At 41.1% G+C, this 2673-nt stretch overlaps 1 protein-coding gene across 1 annotated transcript in view; it reads right to left on the reverse strand.

Annotated features, from left to right (window-relative positions):
• The window catches only part of PPAT (phosphoribosyl pyrophosphate amidotransferase), a 14815-nt gene extending 12745 nt beyond the window's left edge, over positions 1–2070 (reverse strand). Inside the window, exons 1-2 of the mRNA XM_009584557.1 lie at positions 2063–2070; positions 1010–1076 (exon numbers count right to left, since the gene is read on the reverse strand). Coding sequence (XP_009582852.1) covers positions 1010–1076; positions 2063–2070 — 75 coding nt within the window. The remainder of the gene's footprint in view (positions 1–1009; positions 1077–2062) is intronic.
• Positions 2071–2673: the final 603 nt, after the last annotated feature.

The following is a 2673-nucleotide window of genomic DNA, read 5'->3' on the forward strand; positions in this document are numbered from 1 at the left end:
GAAAAGCTGCATTTAAAAGTGTAGGTATATGTGTGTGAATCAGGCTGTCAGTAACAGATAGGAGGAGGGAAACGCCTGAAGAGGCAACAAACATGATGCTTGATGAGACAAGATTTTGCATGAGGCATTGAGCAGTCAGGCATAGATATACATGCTGCTGCAGCAAAGCAGTTCTTACTCTTGGACTCATTTGAACAGCTTAATTAATCCTTCTCAGAGACCTCTCAATATGAAGACAAACTGCTTTCTGTTGCGGTCAGAGAACACACATCAAGAATTGCCCCATGGTTATTTTGCTGATGTAGTTTTATTTCCTGCTCTTCCTTATTTCCTTCCTTCCTGCTCTTCTTTATTTCTCTGCTCTTCCAGGATGGAATAGGCTGATGACTATTTCTTTCCTGATCAGTGTTCAGAATGAGCAGAAATATCCTCAGAGCATGCAGGTATTCTCTTGACATAATACTGTCAGGGCTATGGCCATTTTATGTCTTTTAACATCCCCTGGGATCCTCTCAGTTCGAGAAAGACTGTGTGACCTTCTCAGGCCTCCATTCAATCTTTTATTCTGTTTATTTTTACCTATGGGTGAAGTAGCTGCCACTTCCTTGAGTCTCACTAATGCAAGAATTAGTCATCCATTGGCTTGTGCATAGCCTGTAACTAACTGTCTTCTCTCTTGATCTCAAGTTGCACCGGGGCTCCAAAGTTAACACCTTAGGTGCGGGGTGACTTTGGTAAGTAGTTTTTGTGACATCAGTAGCCTGATCTGGATACTTCTGTGTGTCTGCCACTGTGTGCATGGATACACCCAGCAGGATAACCTTGGCATATTTGTTTTAAACATGCACTTAAGACAGAAATTGCACACATAACAGAATTAGATACTATCACTGACAAAACCGAAACAGTCCCTCAAAACATGTTACTTCCCCTCTAATTATTCCGTTTCCTAGCTGAAACAAACTTTCATGCATCTCAGGCATCTACAAAACATTCATTTATGTTTTACCTTGTGCACTTTGAATGCCTGGGACGACTCTCCATCGCTTGTCACAATTCCAGCACTCTCCTGGCCCCTATGAACAAAATATAATTAACATAAAGCACTGAAATGCTTCGAATGAAATGCTTTAACATACAATGGATTGGTGGTTTTCCATTTGTTCTTTACAACATGAAATTTTAATGTAAGCTTATTTGTTGTTGTATTTTACAGGCTTGTAATCAAAACTGGTTTCTTGCCCATGTTGTGCTTTATTTCAAAACAGTCACATAAGGTTTGTGCCTAAGCCCACTGAATTCAGTGGGAATCTTTCCACTAATAAGCACTGGCTCAGGCTCTTATTGCAGTCCTGTTTCAGTGTGGGCATAAAATAACGGCAGATGCTTAATCTGAAAAGCCACTCTGCAGTGATAGTCTAGGCTCTATAGCACTACTCTATTTCTGCTTTGGTTTGGGGAGGGGTGTTAAGAAACTGATGTTTTTGCCTACCGGAATGCACTGTCTCTTCTACTGATCACCTATGCAGAAGCTTTTGCATTCTTGCACTGGTAAATGATAGCAGTCAAGCTATCATTTACACCTCTAAAAGCTATGTGGACCCTCTGATAAAAGTGTTTGAGCATATAAAACTAATATCGGGCGTCACAGCTTCTCAACTCAAGCAAAACAAGTCTGGTGTACAGCGTCACTGCAAATGGAAATACTTCTCTTACAGCAGATGAGCCTCAGGCTGGCAGTTGTGCTTTGTTGAGCAGAAGAGCTGTATCAGCTGAAATGACAGGTTTCCCTAGCCTGCTCCCCGTTCTCCCCAGCCCTGTCTCCACGCTCGGTCCCCGGGCGCATGCCCAGCACACGGGCAGGTTCCCTGACACTGCCCTGCCAGAGGCAGGCAGAATGCTGCACAGCTGCCCAAGAATAATAATTCAGTCCTTATCTATTGAAAAGGTATGTTTTGCAGACTGGATTTTTTGAGGGTAACAGTGCAGGCTGTTCGATCTTCCTTTAAAAAGCTTCCTGAAATAAGGCAGCGTTACCTCTAACAAAACTGCTGCCATATACCCCGCCATGCCTGTAACACTCACAGGGACTTTGGTGGACCGGTAAGCTCCCGTCCACTTTCATATATAATAACGACTGAAAAGCAAAAATGTTTTTCTTAAAAAAGGAAATATTTTTAGGATATTAGAAGAAGATACTATTTGCGCATTAGACTGGTTTAACTCAACTGAAGTCACTGGAATTATTTAGTGTAAGCAACAATAAAACTGGGCACAAAAAATCCACAGTATGGATGCTAATCTACAACTGACCATGCTCCTCACAAACTTTCTCCAATTCCTAAAATGCCTTTATTGGTCACTAGCCCCAGTTGCATGTAAAGCAAAATTTTAAAGAACATTTGCTTACAGAAAACCAAACCAAACAAACTTCACACATATCTGAACGAATTTACCCTGTTATTGACACAGACGATCCTCAAGAGAAAAATCAAAGATGAGGATATTCTTAAACGCATTTATTTTAACTGAGGAAGATGTCCCACCTATAAACACAAAGACTGGTAGTAAAACCTGAGGGTTGATATACTGCATTCAGCAACTTTAAATTCAGATGTTAGTATTACAGGCAATTTCCATTTAAATACTGCCACTGTCCCTTTAAACATCAAC

The sequence above is a fragment of the Fulmarus glacialis genome, unplaced genomic scaffold (assembly GCF_000690835.1).
Source record: "Fulmarus glacialis isolate BGI_N327 unplaced genomic scaffold, ASM69083v1 scaffold10629, whole genome shotgun sequence".
In the NCBI taxonomy this organism is placed as follows: Eukaryota; Metazoa; Chordata; class Aves; order Procellariiformes; family Procellariidae; genus Fulmarus; species Fulmarus glacialis.